General features: G+C 47.7%; 1 protein-coding gene across 4 annotated transcripts in view; it reads right to left on the minus strand.

The window, feature by feature from the left end:
• Positions 1-17,499: 17,499 nt before the first annotated feature.
• Positions 17,500-20,272, minus strand: part of TSC22D3 (TSC22 domain family member 3) — a 65,091-nt gene continuing 62,318 nt past the window's right edge. For all 4 annotated transcript variants that reach the window (XM_012928405.3, XM_058658298.1, XM_004590174.4 and 1 more), the window contains exons 2-3: positions 20,188-20,239; positions 17,500-19,030 (exon numbers count right to left, since the gene is read on the minus strand). In XM_012928405.3, coding sequence (XP_012783859.1) covers positions 18,800-19,030; positions 20,188-20,239 — 283 coding nt within the window. In that variant the 3' untranslated portion in view covers positions 17,500-18,799. The remainder of the gene's footprint in view (positions 19,031-20,187; positions 20,240-20,272) is intronic.

The raw sequence follows: 20,272 nt of genomic DNA on the forward strand, positions 1-20,272 counted from the left end.
GCAAGACGCTCCCTCCTGCAGCCCCCAGCAGCTTCCCGGCTGCCGAAGAAACAGGTATTTAAAAAAAATATATTTAAAGGGAAGTATAACAGAGAGGGAGAGACAAAGATGAAAAAGAGAGAGCTAAAGAGAAAGAGAGACCTTCCTTTGGGTGTTTCACTCCCTGAAATGGTCGCAACAGTCGGAGCTGGGCTAGTTTCAAGTCAAGAACTCCATCTGGGTCTTGCATATGATGGCAGAGACTCAACTGTTATCTGATGCTTCCCAGGCACATTAGCAGCAAGCTAGATTTGAAGCAGAGTAGCTGGCAACACAGCCCTGTGCACAGCATGTTAAGCTGCTGCTGTGATGCCAATGTCCCATATGGGAATGTTAATTCAAGTCTCAGCTGCTCCACTTGGTTATCTCCCTGGTAATGTGCTTGGAAAGGCAGCAGGAGATACTTGAGTTCCTGCACCCACATGCAAGATTCTGATGGAGTTCCTAGTTCATGGCTTCCCTTTGCATCTGTTTGTGGGAGTGAACAGTGGGTGTGAGCCCGGCGCCGTGGCCTAGCAGCTAAAGTCCTCGCCTTGAATACACCAGGATCCCATATGGATATTGGTTCTAATCCCGGCAGCCCCAGTTCCCTTCCAGCTCCCTGCTTGCAGCTTAGGAAAGCAGTCGAGGATAGCCCAAAGCCTTGTGATCCTGCATCCGTGTGAGAGACCTGGAGGAAGTTTCTGGCTCCTGGCTTCGGATCGGCATAGCACTGACTGTTGCAGTCACTTGGGGAGTGAATCATTGGATGGAAGATCTTCCTCTCTGTCTCTCCTCCTCTCTGTATATCTGACTTTGTAATAAAAATAAATAAATCTTAAAAAAAAAAACAGTGGGTGCAAGAATGTGCACGCTCTCTCTCTCTGTCTCTCTGTGTCTCTTTCTCTGTACTTTGCCTTTCAATAAAATTTTAAAGACTAAGTCTTGAAAAAAGAAGAAAAGCAGGTTTGACTCAAATCAGCACTTGGGAAAGGGGTGTGAACAGGAGAAGCAGTGACTTAAAATGCTGCATAAAGTGTTGTTTGTTTTAATAGACAACATAGAGTGAGTCTTCATTTGTAATCCATTCTGAAAATCTCTTTAATTAATTTAGAACATTTGCGTTTGAAGTAGTTGTTAGTATAGTCAGATTAATATTCCTTTGCTTTATCTAGATATGAATTTCTGACCTACGTGACTTTCCTTCTCTCTAAAGAACTTCATTTGATATTTCTTGCAAAGCAGGTATACTGGCAACTAATTCCTTCAATTTTTTTGAGAGTCTTTATTCCGCCTTAATTTTTTTCCTGCTTTGCTTTTAGAAAATTATTTTCCAGGCCATTGTTTTTTCTCTCAACTTCAATCCACTCTTGCTTGCTTAGTTTCTGACACGAAGTCAGATGTAAGCCCCTTCTTTGTTCCTCTATAGGTAAGGCATTTTCTCCGTCTGTGTTTTGCAAGACTTTTTCTTTATTTTAGATTTTCTGAAGTTTGAATACAGTATGGCCAGACTCAGATCCTTTGAGAAAATCTTTGTGCTGGTTTAAGTTCTGTGAGCTTTCTGGAGCTGGTGTTCAGTATCTGACATTACTTTGAGAAAAAACTTTGGTCATGGAACTGGAAGTGGGCCTACTAGGAAAATTGTGGGGACCCCTCTGATGGGCTGCAGCTCCCACCAGTGAACATGGGAATCAGGACTTGGGGAAGGCCTCATTGGATAGGCAGTGGAACCTGCTGACATGAGTGTGGGCTGGACAGTGGGGTTGGTCAAGCTAAATTAGGTTCCAACACCCATTGATTGATGTGCATGAGAGCCAAATAGGATGCGGGATGGACCATATCACTCTGCTGCACATAGGTGCTTAGCCTGTGCAGCACCTAAGGCTGGAGGTGAGCCTGGTGGGGGTTTCTGGGGGTTGCTCCAACTAGGCTGCAGGTCCCACTGGTGTGTGTGAGGCCAAGTATATGGTAGGCAGGGTTGAGCTGGAGTGTAGCATCCATTGATTTGTATATGAGATAGGCCTGGGGACAGTACTGATCCAGAAACTGCAACCACCAGTGTGTAGTATAGGCTAATATGGGTGACAGACTGAGCCGGACTCCATACTGGCTGGCACACACAGGAATCAGTTCTGGGGTCACCCCTGGTAAGGTTTCTTTGGGGACCAACCCCCACCCCCTGCAACTGGATCACTGGACTCAAAACTCCAACCACAGGGAAAAACACAGGATCTGTGGTCTGACTGTGGGGTCCATGTGTCAGAACTGGGCCTCCTTGGTTCCTGAAGCCTGTGTAGGAGATAACATGCCCAGATGCACATGAAGACATGACAGATCATTGAAGCCTGCAGAGGACATGTAGTACCCTCGAGGGCAGAACAAATTGGACAGCTTTCCTAGCCAAGTGTTGACAGTGAGTATCTGGATGAGTGGAGATTCTAAGGTGGACTATGTGAGCAAATGGACTTAGGAGGGATTTGCTCAACCTTGGAGCAATGAAATCAACAGCTATCTCAGGACTATCTAAACCACTTTAGCAGTACCCTTGGAACATGCTCTGCATCAGGGACCCTGGGATGACATCTGGTGTTCGTCCTCCATTCCTGGGTATTGATGCGATAGGGCTGCGGGGAGTGGCCCTCTCCCATTTTCTTCCAAGTTTCCCCAGATACAGGAAAGAAAAAGGAAATTGGAGGTAATTGTTCCATGCACTTTGTACCATTCCTCAAACCTCCGCACCCTAATCAATGGTCCACATGGACATGCATCCTTAATTATGTAATCACCATCAAAAATAAAATTTATTATAAAAAGGAAAAAAAGCCTTGATCATTATTGATTCAAATATTTTTCCTATTCCTTTTTGTCTTGCATATATTTGCACCTTTTGTAGTTGTTGTATAGCTCTTGCCTATTCTGATAAATACTGATATCACAGTTGATCTTAACCTCAAAGGCCAAAAAGTTATAGCCCTTGCATATTCTGTGCTCATTTTCCTTTGCAGTTTTTTTTTTTTGCTTGTCTTTGCAGCTTTGGAAATTTATTGATTTATGAGAGAGAGAGAAAGAGAGAGAAAGGAGAGAGAGAGAGAGAGAGAGAGAAATCCTATCCATAGCTTTATTCGTTAAATGTCTGCAACAGGCAGAGCTGAACTTCGTTGGAGCTGGCAAGTGGAAACTCAATCCAGGTCTTCTTTGGTGAAAGGAATCCAACTATTTGAGCCATGACTTGTTGCCTCCCAGGGTGTACATTAGCTATAATCAGGAGCAGAACTATGCCTGGAATCTGGCCTCTCCAGTAGGGGACCCAGGAATCTTAGCTGCTGTGTGTATCACTAGGACAAACATCCAGCCCTGAAGGTTTCTAGTGACATACTCCCAGGCTCAGAGACTTTTTTCCTCATCATGTCTAGTCTTCCAATGAGCCTATCAAAGACATTCTTCATTTCTGTTTCAGTGCTTTTTATTTTTATCTCTAACAGTTTTCTTTGTTAGAATTCCCATCTCTCTACTTATATTACCTTTATGTTGTTACCAGTTGTCTCATTCTTCTGAATTCTCTAGCACATGAATCATAGATTTTTTTTAGATGCCTGGTCTGATAACAGCAACACCCTGCCATACCTAGTTCTAACTCTGATACTTGTTGAGTCTCCTCAAACTATGTTTTTCCTTCAAGCCTGCCCTGCAGTTTTGTTGTTGTCCAAAAGTAGAGATGGTATGCTGAACAGAGACAAATGCCGTGAATAGACTTTAAATGATGTAGTATAAGGCTTGGTAGAAAGGGAAGTAACCTATGACCCGAGCTTAAGTGTCAGTTTTTTGGATGACACTGCGCCCTTAGACTTTGACCTTCACAAGTGCTTCTCAGTCTCCATCTTCCTTAGGTGCGACAGAATGACCCAGCTGGGCATTTCCTTTCGCCCATGCAGAAGGCCCTAGGGAGCTGCTGTTGGCTGTGCCCTTTCCCCTTGTTGGTTAAGCTCAGCTGGAACTCCAGTAGGCTGGGCTCTGGTCAGATAGCTTTTCTTGAAGGTAGAGCTTCTTAAGAAGAACAGAATGCTCTGGGATATGTTGACTTTTCTCCTCCAGTTTTGTTTTTGGTTTTTTTGTTTGTTTTGTTTGTTTTGTTTTTGTTTTTTGAGAACCTGGTAGAGCTCCTGAAGGGAAAATTCAGAAAAATATATCCTGTCCATGACTGTGGTCCCCCTGAACTTTTCAACTCACGGGCTTGTCTGCACTGAGCCTCCAGCAATTCGGAAGTACAGTTAGGGCTTTCCTATCCCGGCATTGGGTTCCCACTGCTATGCCGAGTTGCCGTCCTCCCTGGTTTACTCTTCAGTTTTTTGGGGGGAGTGGGGATAGGGAAGGTAAGCAATTTGCCCTTTGATATCACTTCTCTTGCAGCCCTAAGAAGGGCTGATGATTTTCAAGCTTGTTCAGCTTTTGACCTGTTGTTTCAACAGACTGGTGCCTTCCAACCTCCTTCCATGCTGGACCAGAAACAGGAAGTCTTTTTTTTCCCCCTCTGCTTTTATTCACAGCTTTTTTTTTTTCTAAGTATACCATAAGCTCTGCAGGCACAGGGACTTTGTCTCATTCATCATACATCCTCAGTGTCTAGTGTTTGGCTCGGCACACAATATGCCAATATATGCTCAAGGAATACAGGAGATACTGGGAACCAGAAGACCTAGGCTGAGCAATCCTGGGCAGGTCCCTTCCTGTCTGCCAGCCCAAGCCCCCTTCCACTTCAGTGGTGTTCCTCAGTGTTTCTTTGTGGCCTCACTGTCTCCTTTTTGCAGACTATACCATCTGTGAGACCTGGAACCTTGCCTCTCAGTTGAGATTGCGTATTTAACAGCTTCTCTCTATTTGTTAAAATGAACACATGAATAACAGCATCTACAGAAGAAAGGGACTCACCTTGGCAATTTGGTGGCAGGGATCTCTGATAACTTTCCCCTTGCTATATCCTAACTGGGCATCAGTGTGAGCTGGTTTGTAATACTGCTAAGACTGCTTAATGCCCTTCTAGATGACAGACCAAAACAGGCCACATAAGTTTAAAATAATCAGAAGGGTATGGAAAGGCAACTTATCAAATCTTGGAACTCAGCAGTTTCCCCTCATGTTGCCCAGGGGAGCACAGGCTGTGTTCCAATATGTGTGTGGGACAATAATTTGAAGCTTGATGTTCAGCCCTGCAAAACCACATCGACTTATGTAATGTGACCCAATTCCTTGGTTTTTCAGAGAACGGGGTGCGCGCGCATCCAGGAGAAGAGAATGCAGTTATTTACCAGTTTCCTCCTAAGGGCAAAAAACAGAATGTTCAGCATTCATGGGCGGGGCCGCAGTTGTGTTCTGCCTGAGTAATTCTTGTTCGCTGAATGGACACAGTCAGGTGCTTCCATAGCCCTGCCTGGCATCACAATGGGCCCTGCCCAGAGGCAGGAAAAGTGTTCTCTTTAAGGCCCGGCTTCCCCAGAAGTTTGCAACAATGCCGCTAGTGTCCCACTTTGGCAGGCTCCATGAGGAACAAGGGAGGCCATCAAGTGGTAGGACATTCAAAGGCAAGTGCAGATAGAAAAGTTCAACTACTCCTCTGCATGTCCCATACACCAGTCACAGGTCCCAAAGAAGAGCCCTCTTGGTTTTTCTTGTTTTGTTTTGTTTTTTGTTTCCTTGACCTTTTGCATGGTAGAGGCTGCTGGACTGATGCTGGTGTTTTGGGAGGGAGGAGATGTTTGTGGGAAGGGAGCGCTGAGGGCCTGGGTAGCAGCACTCATGTGTCTGCCTAAGGTTACAGCAAGGTGGAAGGCTGGACACAGATGCTGTGCATCCCTGTCTGGGGAAGGGGAGGGGGTACTGAGGATTTTTTACTTCTCTCTCTCCCCATCCTGCCCCGCCCTGCAACAGCTCCTAGCTTGGCAGAAAGCTATCTCTCCATGAAAAACATTACCTTCAGCTGAACATCTTCCCCACACTGCCTGTCCTAAGTGAGAGGTTAGAGTGGAAGTCAAGGTCATTGGCCGCAATACTTGTGGCTGGAGGATTCTCCAGGCAGCCTCTCCCTGTTGGAAGGATTTTTTTTTTTTGGTTTGAAGATTTATTCCTTCTTATTTAAAAGGTAGAGTTGCAGAGAAAAATGAGATGGGGGGAGAGATGGAGAGAGAAATAGAGAGAGAGAGAGAGAGAGATTTTCCATCTGTTGGTTCACTCTCCAAAAGGCCACAGTGGCCCCCAGGGCAGGACCAGGCTGAAATCAGGGACTTCGTCTAGGTCTCCCACGTGTGTTTAGGGGTCAGGCACTTAGACCATCCTTTGCTGCTTTCCCAGACACATTAGCAGGGAGCAGGATGGGGTTCAAACTGATGCCCATATAGGATGCTGATGTCACAGGCTGTGGCTTTACCCACCTACCCATAGCACTGCTCCTCTGCCCCCTAGATTGAAGGCTTGAAAGTTCTATATAGATGTTTTCTAAAAAAAAAAAAAAAAAATTACTTATTTCTATTGGAAAGGCAGATATATAGAGAGGAGGAGAGACAGGAAGATCTTTCATCTGTTGATTTACTCCCCAAGCGGCTGCAACGGCCGGAGTTGAGCCAATCTGAAGCCAGGATCCAGGAGCCTCTTCTGGGTCTCCCACACTGGTGCATGGTCCCAAAGACCCTGGGCTGTCCTCAACTGCTTTCCCAGGCCACAAGCGTGAGGCTGCTGGGATTATAACCGGCACCCATATGGGAACCCGGGCATGCTAGGCAAGGGCTTTAGCACTAGGCTACCATGTCAGGCCCTGTAGACGTTTTCTTTTACAGTCATGGGGAAGGGAGGTAGGGAAAGAATTGCTGGGGTTTTGATGTTAGCTACTCAGACCTAACATTAACTCCAGACGGCAGCTTCTTCTAGGGATCATTAACTCCTCTGTCTCCATGAGGACAATTAAGAGGATAGACTATGCTCCCAGGTTCCGGAATGGAATTTGTCTGCTAAGAGGCCTCTCAGGTCACCATTCTGGGTAAACAGTCCAGCGGCAAAAGCAGAGATGACCCTACCTCCAGGGTTCAGCTCTGCCCACTCTGTTCCCCAGGCCCAGGATGGCACCGGGCAACCAGCTCTGATACCCCGGAGTTAGTTCCTCCCCTCACAACCTTCTTCTTAAGCTCATTCCTGTAATTTCTTGCTTTTCTCTTCCCTCTTTCTCATCTCTCAGTACAGCCAAGAACCTGGACAAGAAACTGCTGTTGGCCTTCTCCAGTGACTGTTCTTATCCTTTGCAGAACAAACTGGAATTTGTCTGAGGACAGTATTATGCCTCCCGTTTAGTGAGAAGTGGGTAGACTAAATTCTAATCAATGAAATGTAAGCAGAAGTGTTATGAAGTATTTATGGGAAGTTTTCTCAAAAGAGAGAAGCCATATTTTCTTCTCCTCCCTTTTTGTTGCTACCTGGATTTTGGACAAAATGGCTGCAGTCTGAGCAATTGTGTTGCGCCCTGAGGGCATATGCTATATGTGATGGACAGTAAACTAAAAGAAATGTGGAGCTCTAGTAACTTTATAGAGCCACTTGATCAACCCTGGACTGTCTACCTTCAGGCTTCTCTTTTTGCAGAGAAAAGTGTGGTCAGAGCTCATTCTAACTAATATGATACTTCTCCCTAACATGAGACAGTGGCTTTACAAACAGCTCCACATAATGACCTAAAGCATTATGGGTTAAAAATATAGATATATGGATGAACATAAGCATTTATTGTGTCCTGTGGGCCAACAGTGTGGGTTTTGCTTGTCAACAGGCACAGGAATACCCACCCCAGGCTGTAGGCAGTTTCCCTCCACAGTAAAGCCCCATGGGAGCTGGGTCGTGTCTCAGATTTCCCACAAAGTCCCCCAGAGCTTGCCTGGTACCCAACACAATTAAGTAAGTGTCTGATGCTTGACTCCAATAAATATTGTTGACAGAATAAAGCCACTGACATAAGCAACAGGCCAGTTCATTTGCATCATTGAAGTGATTTGGGAGAATTGCACCCTCCCCCACCATCTCCACTCAAAATTGTCTTCTTTCCTGACCTACCGTCCATTTTGCCAAGTCCCAGAAAGTGGATTGCTGCATGTGTGGGGTCCTGAGTCTGTTCTGAGGATGTCAGAGTGAGCATACAGATAGGGTCCTCCCCTTGAGGGGCTTCCAGAACAGTGAGTCAGAAGCAAGTGAGGAAAAACATGTGCACAGAGACCTGCCACCTGGGGCTCCTGCAGTGAGAGAAGCTGCTATGCAGTGCTGGGCAGTAAGACGAACCTCCAGAGTACAGTACCAGTGAGTAGACAGGCCAGGAAGAAGCTGGGGTGCTGGTGGGGGCACTGTGAGTGATAGGAACCACATATGCAAATGCTGTGCAGGCCATCTGCGGAATGAAAGTGGATCAGTGGGGACCAGGGCCTGGCTAGGACAGGGAGCCACAGGCCAAGTAGGCTGGGGAGGTCAGCAGAGGTCAGCTCACACAGGTAGGTGCTGGCAGGGTTAGAAGAAGGAGTTGGGACTTTGTTCTAAGGACAATGATAAGCCATTGATAAGCTTAAGGCAAGGGAACGTTGTGATCTGATTTTACATTCAGGAGGTCACTGTGGTGGCTGCGGTGTGGGATTGGACAGGATCCAGAGTGGAAGCGGGGAGATCAATGTGTGAGACTTCTGACCTCTTGGAAAACAGAGCAGGTCACGGCATGGGGGCCAGGGAGATAGGCAAGGCTTGGAGGGGATATTTTGGAGTCGGAGTGGGCCAGATTGGGTGACAAATGAGACTGGCAGGGGAGAGGAAGAATCATGGCTTCTGGCCTGAGCAGGTGCATAACTGGAAGGGGGAGAGGGAGAAGGGAAAGGCAGCAGAAGGAGGTAGGAGTCAAGATTTGCATTTTCTTCCTTCTGAGATTGTCATAGTCAGGAGACATAAGCGTGGAGCTGCCAAGGGGGTAGCTGCAGAGCGGAGTCTGGCACCCAGAGAAGTACTGAAGACCAGAGCCGGAAGTATGGGCGTTGTTAGCCTGGCCAAGTTACTCACTTTCACCCTGGGGCCTAGATGGAACTGACCAAACAGGGAACAGACAGAGGGTAGAGTGGATGCCAGAGGCAACTGCCAATAGGGAGGGAGGGAGAAACTTGCACAGGTGACAGAGAAGAGGTCAAAGCATTGTTTATATACTGGCTGTCAGCCCTCAGAGAATGTTCTGGAGTTGGAGGAGGCTGATAAGTCACACTTCTGCCTGAAATCACAACGGGTCAAGAAGGGGTTGAGATGCACGTAACAGATAGAAAACTACATGTCCAGTCTCACGTGTGTCTTCTCCAGGGAGATAGGAAATCGGCTCTAGGAGTACAGAGGTCACATCTGGCCTGGTCAGGACTGCAGCCTCCCTGCATGACACAGAGGTGGTGCCAGTGTCTGCTGAGCGAGTAAATGGATATGGAGGCCAATACGGGAACAGTTGTCACAGATCATGCAGGATTCACCAGAGCTGAGGTCCCAATCCCATGGCAAATGCCATCAATGGATCTGGGAATGAGGGGACAGCGAGTTGTTTCCCCCAATTTCATAGTGCACAGTTACACAGAGAAGAGAAACACACACAGAGATTTTCCATCTGCCAGTTCACTCCCCAAATGGCCACAATAGCTGGAGCTGAGCTGGTCTGAAACCAGGAGCCAAGAGCTTCTTCAAAGTTTCCCATGTTGGGGCAATGATCCAAAGCCTTTTTACAGATGCAGACACTGAATCCTGGGGTAAGGTGAGCCTGAGAGGGAATCACAGCGGAAGGCTTACCCTGGCTGTGATGCTGACCTTGTGTGTTTCTCTCTTTGGACCTCACTATCCTCATTGGGAAGATGAGGTGGTTGGAATAGAGAATGTGTGGAGCCCTGTCCAGCCCTGCAGCATGCTATGGCAATTTTCATGTCCCAGGTGTGATGCAACTCACTGGGCAATTGCTTGTGCCTCCAGATGTCTCTACACAGTGGTTAGCTTTGCACTTACAATGACTGGGTTCTCAACCATAGGTGGTGACTAGGACCTGACATGTAGGACAGTTCAGGACCCATAGACCTAGTTTTGGGTGATCAATGTCCCCTGGACTATTAGATATTAATGGCATGTTCAATGTAACAACAGAGTCATGTAGATGAGTGAGGACCAGTGAGCCGGGGCCAGTTCTCTTGCCACCCCAACTCGCAGGCATCTCTTTCCTTCCTTTCCTTTTCTGTTGTATCTGCACCAATCATAGGTCTTTCAGAGGCAATCCTGTTTCCTCCGCCTAGGCAAGGCAGCTTTCATAGCAGCCACCTTCCTCTCTCCTATTCTGGTCGGGTGACCCAAGGCCTGTAAATGTGTTGCTTGATGCAGACAGCCACATGAGGCTCATGCAATGTCAAAGGCTGTCTGCTTCTGCTGCTGTAGCTCCTGAGGCATAGGCATGTTGGCTTCTCATGCTCCAGTCCCCAACTTCACACTCTTCTTCCCTCAGCCAGCTACGAGCCATTTCCCTGTGTAAATACTTTTATGCTTAGCCCAGCCAGCCACCAGAATTGGAATTCCTCTTCCCTCTGCAAAACTTCAGCCCCTTCCTGTAGCCCTGTGTCATACCTTTCACAGTGCCAGTTTAGGATGATGACAAAGTCCTGGAGGTGGATGGTGGTCATGGTTGCACAACAATGTAAGTGTATCCAATGTTACTACACTGTTTACTTAGAACTGGTGACAATGACAAAGTTCATGTGATGTTTGAGCAGTGCTTCAAAAAGCATGGCGCGGAGGAGGGTGTGAGAGATAGGCACTGTAGCTTAATAGGTTAAGCCTCCTCCTGCAGCACCAGCATCCTGAATGCTTATGTGCCTTTGTGGGTACTGATTCGTGTCTTGGCTCTTTCACTAACCATCCAGCTCCCTGCTTGTGGCCTGGGAAAGCAGTAGAGGATGGCCCAAAGCTTTGGGACCCTTCACGCACATGAGAGACCCAGAAGAAGCTCCTGGCTTTTGGGGAGTGAACCAGCAGATGGAAGATCTCTTTCTCTCTGTTGTCTCTCCATCTGTCTATAACTCTGTCTTTCAAATAACAAAGAAAAATCTCAACAACAGCAAATAAACAAACTTTTAAAGGCCTTGGAAATGTGTACTATGAAAAAAGCATGCATGGATTTCCAAAGCATGCAGATAATTAATTTCATTCCATTTTCTGTGAGCTTTGTAAAGTCTGTTGTGTATATTAGCAGGCTCACCATTATCACAAAAACCCACATGACAAACAGCTTCCGTGTCACCCCTGACTCATGGCCACACCGCGCTCCCCTTTGTGAGTCTTTTGGCCTCCAGGCCCTGCTTGTGTGTTCACACAGGGCAGGCTTCTCCAGCTGTCCCAGACCCCAGCAATGCTGGGGACTTAGGGTCATTCAGTTCATGAACCCTGTCGCCTTCTTTCCTCTGGGAGTTGGACTCAGAATCTACATCTGTAATCCCGTTTGGTATGGATGGACTGCAGATCGCAATTGTAGAAACATTGCCTTGCGGTGGCCTTTGGCTTTGTCCCCCACCCCCCTCCTTTCTATAGGCCCCACTCCCTATCCCAGCTGGTCTGCATTACCTCACACCTGGGTGAAAGCAGCAGCTGGTCCACCAACCATCTTTCCCCATTACAGCCCCTCCAGCTGCCATGACCCGTCTCCCACAAATACCTTTTACATCACATCACTTCCTTGCCCAAGACCCGACCAGGGCCCCCTGAGACTGATCAGATCCTATCTACAGTGGTCCAGCTGTAAGCCAGTGAAGCCGGTCTCCCGTGCTACCTCTTTTTCTCTTCACTGCCACCCCTCAGGGACTCAATGGCTCTTTCTTATCCTTCTCTCTTCTTCTTAGGTTAACCCTTCTGCCAATTTGTAAGATTGAGGCAGTCTCCTTTCTGCCTGCTCTCCCCATCCTCACCGCCCCCCAGCACCCTTCTGGTTACGATCCTGTTTTCTCAAAGTATCCAGTCCACGTCTGGGCTCTGCCAGTCAGTAGGTGTGTGAATTTTGGCAAGTTGCTTAACCTCTCTGTACCTTGGTATTTTCACTTACTCATTACAATGAGGTTCTTATGAAGACAGACTTCATACATTTGTGGAGAGGATGAAAAGAGGTGATGGATGTTAAAGGATTTAAAACAGTGTAAGTGGCAGGTAAGTGCTAGCTGTGGTTATTAATTAGCAAGATCCCTGCCTCTTGCATCCAGTTCCTCATTGGCAACTATCTCTACTTGGAATAGTTAACCAAAAGGGCTCTCTGTTAAACTTTGCTGGATCTAGTGGAGCTGGTTAAGTATTATGTTATTTGGCTTTCAGTGAACTTCTCTGCAGGAGACAACCTGAGGAACCGCGTTGTCTGTGAAATTCTAATTATGCCCGTTAATTTCCAACCAGCTAGGAGAGGAGGAGGGGAGACTTGCAAGCTAGATTTTTTTCAGAAGAAGTAGAATGATGTTAGGACAAATCCATACCACCTTAAGAGACAGCAGGGTGTGTCCCTTCTTTCTCCCTACAGCTCAGGTCCCAGTGGCCCTGCCTCCTCAGCTGCTCATGCCAGGCTTGCTTCTTGGAGCTGCCACTGGAACGCTACCTTAGTGGCTGTCTTCAGCTGGACAACGTGGAAGCTTGTACCTCCAGAAGTTCTTGTCTGTAAATTATCTATCCCCCACATTTATGTCCTAGTTTTCCTTTCTGACACAACTGTGTGTGTTTCTTGGGTACAATGTGATATATTGAAATCCATACATATTGTAGAATGGCTAACTGTAGTTAATAAATTATGCATTGCTGTTGTAGATTTTTAAAACATTTATTTTTATTGGAAAGGCAGATCAGATTTATGGAGAGAAGGAGAGACTGAAAGAAAGATGTGTCTGCTGGTTTACTCGCCAAGTGGCCTCATTGGCAAGAGGTGGTCGGAAGCCAGGAGCTTCTTCTGGTTCTCCCACACGGGTGCAGGGTTCCAAGCCATTGGGTCATCCTCCACTACTTTTCCAGGCCACAAGCAGGGAGCTGGATGGGAAGTGAAACAGCTGGGACATGAAACAGTGCCCACGTGACATCTTGGCACTTGAAGGTAAGGATTTAGCCAATTGAGCCATTGTGCTGGACCTTGTTGTTTTCAAACCCGGGTCTATGATTCACTGACAAATGCAATCGACACTTTTAAAGAAAAAGTCCCACTGAATTCATAGGTACTGTGAAGTGCTTCTCTCTCTTAAGAGCCCAACTCAGAGTCAAAGGAGGTCTGAGAATATTTTAAATTTTTATGCATTGATTTTATTTGAAAGAGCAAGAGAGAGAGAGAAAGGAGAGAGAGAACGAATTATCCTCCATCTTCTTTTGGTTCACTCTCCAGATATCAGCATCCAAGTTGCACCAAGTTGAAATCAGGAGCCCAGAGTTCACTCAGAGTCTTCCATGAGGGGGGCAGGTTCCCAAGTACATGAGCTGTCATCTGTTGCCTCCCAAGGTGTGCATTAGCAGCAAGATGGAATGCAGAGCTGATTTGGAACTTTAATCCAGGAACTCCTATATGTGATGCAGGAGTCCCAGGCAGCATCTTAATGGATGAACCAAATGCCTGCCCCTGAGAATGCTTTTGACATTTAAAAGCGGTCCTTCTACAACACCCACTGGCCTACATGTGAGGTGGCTTAGGGGGAGAGCCAGGCTGGGCTAAGTGACCATTTCCATCGGTGCATGCCAGAGTGTCTGCAGGCTGGTTAGACTGCTGCAGCATGAGCTGGCAAATGCCAGGACTGCAGACAGGTCCACAAGATCTGGGGCTAGGAATGGGTCTAGGAGGGAAACTGTGGGCACCCTTCTAATGGGCTGCCGCTCCCACTAGTGAGCATGGGAACCAAGGCTGGGGATGGACCTGGCTGAATAGGTGTAGCACCCACCAGCACAAGCTGGGTAATAGGGTCTGTTGGGCTGAGTTAGGCTGCAGCACACATTGATGTGTAAGACAGCAAAATAGGATACAGGATAGACCAGACCAGTCTGATGCACATACCAGCACGCACAGAAACCAGGGCTGGAGGTGAGCCTGGTGGTGGTCATTGGTGATTGCTCTGACTGTGCAGCAGGTCCCACTGGTGTGTGTGTGAAGCTAAGTATATGGTAGGCAGGGTTGAGCTGGAGTGTAGCATCCATTGATTTGTATATGAGATAGGCCTGGGGACAGTACTGATCCAGAAACTGCAACCACCAGTGTGTAGTATAGGCTAATATGGGTGACAGACTGAGCCGGACTCCATACTGGCTGGCACACACAGGAATCAGTTCTGGTTTCTTTGGGGACCAACCCCCACCCCCTGCAACTGGATCACTGGACTCAAAACTCCAACCACAGGGAAAAAACACAGGATCTGTGGTCTGACTGTGGGGTCCATGTGTCAGAACTGGGCCTCCTTGGTTCCTGAAGCCTGTGTAGGAGATAACATGCCCAGATGCACATGAAGACATGACAGATCATTGAAGCCTGCAGAGGACATGTAGTACCCTCGAGGGCAGAACAAAACGGATGACACTCTTGGCCCAGCTTAACTTCTGGGAGAGTTGAGACTCTGAAGTGGACTATGTGAGCAAATGGACTTAGGAGGGATTTGCTCAACCTTGGAGCAATGAAATCAACAGCTATCTCAGGACTATCTAAACCACTTTAGCAGTACCCTTGGAACATGCTCTGCATCAGGGACCCTGGGATGACATCTGGTGTTCGTCCTCCATTCCTGGGTATTGATGCGGTTAGGCAATTGAAAACAGCCCTCTCCTGCTTCTCTCCTTTTCTCCTAGAAACAGGAAGATTAGAAGCAGTTGTTTCATTCACTTTCCACCATTTTGACCCTTCCCATCCTAAGCACTGGTTCACGTTGGCATACATCCTTGTCAACTATGTAAATATCATCAAAAAGAAAATGGATATATTCTGAGGGGAAAAAAAACCAATAATAACGACCCCTTGTTAGAACAGGCATTTGGCCTAACAGTTAACACATCCCATCCCATAGGAGAGTAACCACATTCAGGACCCAGCTTGGCATTCCAGCTTCCTGCTAACACGGACCCTGGGAGACCAACTCAAGAGACAATCTTTGTCACCCAAATCCAAGCCTAGGATTGCGATCCTGCTGCTTAGCTCCTCACTGAGCTGCCCACCCAGCAGTTACAGGAATCCGGGGAAGTGAACCAGAGAATGGGAGCAACCCCCTTCTTCTCAAATAATAATTGAAAAAAATAAATATAAATATAAATAAATAAAAGGGGTCCTTGTGACCACAAAGGTCGGGAACAGTCCCCAAGGGGATTTGTGGGAGGACTGAGCTTTCTGGCTGTGTTTTCTTGTCTGTCAAATAGAGGTAAATCACAATGGGCTTCTTTTTTTTTTTTTTTAAGGGCAGGAAATAGAATGTTCCGCATTCAGGAGGGGGGGCACAGGGCAGTGCTCTTGTGATCCCTGTGGTTGTGCTGGGAGGGCTGCCCGATTGGACAGCAGATAGGGCTGGGGGAGACAACTCTAACTCTGCAGGGGAGGCTCACTGTTGTGGTCTCCTTGTTCTCTACCTTTCCTGCACCCAGCAGGATGCGCTAAGGACAGAGCCTCCAAGCCCATGAAAGGCTTTTCCAGAGCAGTGTGTTCTTCTGCCTTTCTCCACCCCAGTCGGCTCTCTGCGGAACAACAAGGAGCTGCCCTATATGTGACTAACAAACATGTCAAGTTCCTCTTATCTACTCTACTCACCCCCGTGGCTTCAGAAGTTGCAATGTTTGTCTTTGTTTAGTCACGGTTGCCTAGGAAACCAAGTTGTTCTCTCTTCTTTACCACTGTGTGACTGTGTGACGAGGATTTTTTTTTTTTTAATTTTCCCTTTCTTGTACAGAAGGACTTGCTGGCCAGAGAAAGACCACTAACGAGGGAGACAGGGAGAGAAAGGGCTGAAGGACTTGGGGTGTTGCTGGGATGTTATCTAGGTTTCTTTCTTTTTTGTTTGTTTTTGTTCAACTGGAAGTTGGGTAGGGGGCATCAACAGAAAATGAGTCGAATAGTGCGAGTTTCACAGCTTGATTTGAATCAGGGGATATGTTTTTTGAGTAAATGGGAATTGGGAGAGCCAAGCCCAGATCACTGGAGCATGGGGATAGTAGGTGGGGAATTGCTGCCTGTGGGCTATAACTGTATTAGTCCAAAGGTTGTATTTGCACCTGCAGTGTGAGATCTGTGTGCCACGATTAAAACAGTAGGAATGAAAAATAAATTTTTCTAAGGAAGAATTTTGATGACTGGAAAGGAATAAAGCAATGGATGTGAACTTTACAGAGAAGGTAACATCATTTTGACTACACTGGGGGCAGTGACTGGTGCAAGGGAAGGAGTCAGGACATCTTGGTCACCTTTAGGTTTGCTGCTCAGAAAAAGCACATTTTGTTCAATTTCAAGTGGCAAAAGGATAGATTCAAACTGTCACAGGGAGTTGAAATTGAATGGAGTCACTTAAATGGAGGTGGCAATCTTTTGGAGCATTATTGGGCTTAGAATACAGTTCAGAGTGCAGATTGGGCCCAGGATGCGGTGTGGTAGAGGAGACAATGCTTATCCAGAGCTAGTGGGATATGGCAGGACTGCAGCTGCAGGAGGCATGGAACTGGAATGTGATGGGCAATGAGTCCCAACAAGAAGCAGAAGAATAAAGCTCGAGGCAGGAACCTTAGACTTGGCCTTGCCCCCAGTGGCTGGTGGATTTTGTAAGCAGAACCTTCAGCAGTGTCAATGGAACAGCAGGAATCAGGGGCTTCTTTCCCTGAGTGGGTGGGGCCAGGGACCAAAGAGGGCACGTGGCTTTCCACGTCACAAATTCTCCTTTTACTCACCAAGGCTCTCTTAGCTTCCTTGCCAAGGTCAAGAGTGGCACATGGATATTAAGGGAAATACATCCAATGATTCTGACAAGTGTTTCTGAACAAGGAAAAAGCCCTACTTGTGATTTTGTCTTTCCTCTTCTTGGTTCCCCACTTGCACATTTTGCTTTTTCTTTTGGGCCTTCTTGAGGGTATTCCACCTCCCAAATGATACTGCTAAGCCGAAGCTGTTTGCTAGCAATCACCTCACAACACACTCCCACACTCTCCTATGAAGTAGAGGAAATGATGCGGGGCTGAGTGTCAACTCCCAGAATAGCTGTGTAACTCTGGGCAAGTCTGTCAACTGGCTGTGTCTCAGCTTCCTTCCCCACACAGTGAAGAGTAGAGAGTATGTCCTCCCTAAAGGTACTGTGTAAATGACACAAACTCTTGGGGTATATCATGGTTACAGCAATGACGCGATACTCCAAGAACATTTAGAGAATCAAAAAATCAACTCCCTCCCTTTGAAGTAGCATACTGTCCTGCCCAGATAATTCACTCACTCCAACACCAAGTTTATTTTTAGAAAAAAGAGCAAAGTTTATTGAAATTTCAAGCTACAATTGAAAAAAAAATGAAATCCAAATCCTGGAGACATGTATCAGGATAAGGTGTCAGAAAGTGGAAAGTGTTCAACTGTCACAAAATACTTTTGAGACGAGCTCCCCGGGCACACCCCTGATTCCACTGGAACACAGCCATTCCCTCATCTAGCCCTCGTTCACAATAGGACATCATCTTCAATGTTCACATGCAAAGCTTCCCATCAGAATCTTAAACAAAAAAGAAATGTTCACATATGCCACTGTAAAGTCCCAGCTGATCTTCTCTCAACCCCATTCTATGTAGTCAGCACCAGTGAATAGTGGGTTTGGCATTCGAAAGAGAACTTCACGTGTCCAGCGGACCGATGGGAAAAGGCTCACAGCAGCAAGGCATCTGTGGCCACATCCTGGCACTGGCCCGCCCTCCCCAAATGTATACCGGAGCCTCACTTAACCTCAAGGACAAACTGGATCAGCTCGGTAAATGAACACATTCAGGGAATTAGCCTTCACAAATAAGGGACGGGTCAATACTCCCAAAGCTGGTTAGGCCCTTCAACACGTAGGTGTATGTTTATATATATACATCACTACACTAGGATATAGATCTAGCCCTATGGGTATATATACGCATTTATGGCTATATAGAAAAACGATGCCAATATTAACCAAACAGAACTTTGTAAGCGGTCATCTCAAAGCCGTAATCTCACACTGGGCTGTGCACAAAGCCATGCATTATACCATATTAACCAACAGAAGGCTGACTTGGCTCGATCTCTCCCATCTACCCCCTGCCTTGGAGAGCTAGGAGAGAAGGGGGAGTTTGCCTCTGCTTAAAACACAAGTGGCTTCTTCATAGGAACAGTCGTTGTCAGGTGAAGCTGCTGAAGATGTCCATGGGAAGGAAAAAACAAAAACAAAAACCCAAAGAACAGACCCCTTAAACTTTCTGGAGAAAACTGGCATCATGTCACAAACTACCTCTCTCCTTTGCCAGTCATGCTTAAGTTGCTCAGATGACATCAAGAGGCTCACTGGCTTGAGGTTATGAGACCCCGTACAACTCAGCCTCCAGAGACCTGCTATTTGTCAGGGATCTGTCGTTACAGTGGACCCAGGTGGCCATGTCCTTGAGGGGACATCTCTTGGCACCAGCAATGTTAGGTGTAAAGTTCTCCACGTGAGATGACGCTTAGGGAGCCAAAAAACAAACCGGAAAGAACTAGGTAGAACAACTGTTGTGGCTCTGCCCACTCTGAGGACAGAGCCACTTACACCGCAGAACCATCAGGGGCCTCAGGCGCTTCTGGGGCATCAGGTGCCGGCTCGTCGGGGCTCAGCCGAGACTGGAACTTCTCCAACTGCTCTGGGCTCGCCAGGGTCTTCAGGAGGGTGTTCTCGCGCTCCAGCTGCGAGTTCTTCTCCACCAGCTCTCGAATCTGCTCCTTCAGGATCTCCACCTCCTCTCTCACAGCATACATCAGGTGATTCTTCACCAGATCCTGCCACAGAGGAAATCTCAGCAAAGCCATTCTTGGACCCCGGCCCTTGGTGTCCTCGGTGTGCCTGTGCCGCCCCTGCAGTCACCGCTGTCCAGCTTCCCCCCATCTCCCCCTGCCCAGCACACTGGCCCTGCAGCCCAATTCCTTAGGACGCCTGCTTTCTCCACCTCCTCCCGCCACTCCCCACCCCCTACTGCAGCACTGAAGCCCTCACTCAGCACACTTACCTAGTTCAGACCAAGCCAGGGAGGGGAGTCCAGCTTTGAACAAAACAGGTCCCCTCTCCATCTCAAAGCTGACTGTGCAGGTACCTTTACTGGTGGCCAACTATATGTCCCTCTTTCCACGTAAGTGTCCTACCACTGGCCCACATCCCAGGGGTTGGGGAACCCACAATGTACTCTATACCATTTGTCTACTTTACAAATCTGCACAAGAGATGCACAAATCTGCACAAATTGGCTCTTTGGGGCTCTATCCTCCACAGGAGCCAGGAACCAAGTCACAGCTGTCCTGCAGCCTGACCAGACAGGACACAGGACATTGGGAGGAAGGTACAACGATTTCGGCATCCTCTCTGAATACGAGAACCACCCTAGGGCCCAGAGCTGCCATCACTAGAGTTCCAGGGCAGTGGTCTATCCTTGGCTCTAAAAGACTGGAAGCCCCTGGCTCGGTGGCCATTTTGGCTGCTTGCTGGAGCCTGAGCTCTACCTGGGTAAGGAGTGGGAGAAGGGGTGGGCTGTTTGGCTTCCTGCTTCCTGACCCCAGGCCAGGCTCTGCAGAGGCACTGCAGTGCTGCTGCATCCAATGAGCTCTGCCCCTTGCAGGATGGAGACAAATGCAAGGCCAAGCTCCCTGCCCTGCATTCCGCCCAGGAGGGAGCCAGAGGCTGCTGCAATGACCTGAGCTAGACAAGAGGGTTGGAAAGGAGGGGGTCCAGCAAGGGCAGACTACAAATGTCTTCAGAAGTATTCCCCCTAGACACCCCACCCCAGGCCTGGACTTTAGCTCAGGTCTCCCAGGGAAAGATGAGCAGCAAGCTGCCTGTTTCCTCAGGCTTTGGGCTAACGGCTGTTGCACCCATCCTCTCAGGCCTGCCCAGAGTTACATAAGCAGCAGCTAAGTATGGGGGATGACGCAGGGATGCCACTCACCATGGCCTGCTCGATCTTGTTGTCTATGGCTACCACGCTGGCTCCAGAGGCACTGCCAAGACAAAAAGCAAAGCGGTCCATTACC

Source organism: Ochotona princeps, chromosome X (assembly GCF_030435755.1).
Source record: "Ochotona princeps isolate mOchPri1 chromosome X, mOchPri1.hap1, whole genome shotgun sequence".
Taxonomy (NCBI): domain Eukaryota; kingdom Metazoa; phylum Chordata; class Mammalia; order Lagomorpha; family Ochotonidae; genus Ochotona; species Ochotona princeps.